Source organism: Hipposideros armiger, unplaced genomic scaffold, assembly GCF_001890085.2.
Source record: "Hipposideros armiger isolate ML-2016 unplaced genomic scaffold, ASM189008v1 scaffold_619, whole genome shotgun sequence".
Taxonomy (NCBI): domain Eukaryota; kingdom Metazoa; phylum Chordata; class Mammalia; order Chiroptera; family Hipposideridae; genus Hipposideros; species Hipposideros armiger.
Genome location: NW_017731969.1, coordinates 1,249,987 through 1,251,582, shown reverse-complemented (window position 1 = coordinate 1,251,582; position 1,596 = coordinate 1,249,987). Strand labels below are relative to the sequence as shown.

Below are 1,596 nucleotides of genomic sequence, written 5' to 3'. Positions count from 1 at the left end.
AGAGCTGGACGGCTGGACAGGGTGGGACTGGAGGTCGGAGGGGTCCAACCCGGGGTAGGAAAAGGAGGGATGAGCCCGAGGTGGGGGTTAGAAGGTGGGCGCTCGGTGTAAGGAACAGAGTTAACTGGGTGGGTCAGAAGAGTATTGGTGTTGGAATGACGCGAAAGAGGCTGGGCCAGAAGGCGCAGCCCGAGGTCCCTGCTGGCGACACTGCTGAGAAAGTAGGCGGCAAGGGGCGTGGCTGGGAGGGTGTGTGTGTTCCACACTCCCGGCTCCTCCTGGCCTTCCAAATCTATCGCTCTAGTACCGCCTCTTTCTCGGAAGTGACAGACGATTAGGCCAATCAGAGTAGAGGGCCGGGCACAGAGTAGCCAATAATGAGGCGGGGGTGGAGCTGGGGAGGGGGCTCGTCTGGTAGGGGAGGGGGCTAGGGGCCTGCTAGGGCTCCCGAGCCACGACGCGCGAGCCATGGCGCTGGGGCTGCAGCGCTCAAGGTACTGGGGTTCGGGGGCAGGAATTACGAGAATTGGGGGGCTCTCCTTCCGGGGACCCCTGAGCAGGGTGGGGATGCGTGGGTGCGAGCCAAGGACGCCCTGGGGCCAGCAGTTGGAGGCACGTCCCCGCCGCAACCTCCACTCTAGAAGGTTGAAGGGGTGAGGGGTTTCCCCAAGTCCCCCGCTGCCCCTCCCCTCTAGCCAGGAGCCACTTTAGAGTCGTGATCCCCGATTTCTTGCTGCTTTGGGTTCGTCTCCCCTCCTGATTGGGGGTGAAACGGGGACCCCACGGAATTGAGGGTGTTGCGTTTGAGCAGTTTCTGGGCTTCTGGGGAGGCATTCTCCCTTCACATATTGACCCTTCTGGCCTCTGAACTCCCAGAATTGAGGTCGTTTTTTGCCACCAGACCCCTGAAATCCTAAGGGACGTGGGATAGCCCCAAATTGAGCCTTCCCAGATATAGGAAATCCCTTGGAATAGGGAGTCAGTTCCTGAGTTCAAGAGAAGAGCGATTCCCTTTCATTCGAGTCCCTGACACCGTCTCCCAAACTTGGGTTCCCTAGAAATAGGCAGAGGGAGTCCTCTTTCAGAAGCTACCTAGACCCTCCCCAGGGGACTTTTTGCATCCTTTTGAAATAGAGGGTCACCTTCTTTAATAAAAGGGAAACAGGCTTACCCACTTGCCAAAGTCTAGTGCCTATGTCACTTGTCCACCCCCACCCAGTCGCTGTGACGGTGCGGACAGGGGCACCTAGCCTTATTTTGGGAAGACCCCATGGAGGGTGCTGTGCTTGATTCGGTGCAAGCTGTGATAGGAGCACCCCTGCCACAGTGCCCAGCTGGGTCATCCTGGGCAAAGGGTGGGTTTCTGTGTTCAGCTCCCAGCAGGTGCAGATCTGCTGGGGGCAGTGAGGAACCTGTGCTCTGGGTCCACTGCCAAAGGTACTATCTGGCCATGTTTTCATGGGGACCCCAGAAAATGCCCCAGGCTCTTGGTTTCCCTTGTCCAATCTGAGGCATCCAGGAAGCCTCACCCCTTTCCCTCCTCCCTGGCTTTGCAGGTCTGATTGGATCCGTCACACCCCCATGTTTTTCACTCCC

At 58.5% G+C, this 1,596-nt stretch overlaps 1 protein-coding gene across 3 annotated transcripts in view; it reads left to right on the top strand.

Annotated features, from left to right (window-relative positions):
• Positions 1-425: 425 nt before the first annotated feature.
• The window catches only part of HIF3A (hypoxia inducible factor 3 subunit alpha), a 28,926-nt gene continuing 27,755 nt past the window's right edge, over positions 426-1,596 (top strand). For 2 of the 3 annotated variants that reach the window (XM_019625232.1, XM_019625229.1), the window contains exon 1: positions 426-494. In XM_019625232.1, the coding sequence (XP_019480777.1) occupies positions 469-494 (26 nt within the window). In that variant the 5' untranslated portion in view covers positions 426-468. The remainder of the gene's footprint in view (positions 495-1,596) is intronic. The other variant, XM_019625231.1, reaches the window with a different exon arrangement.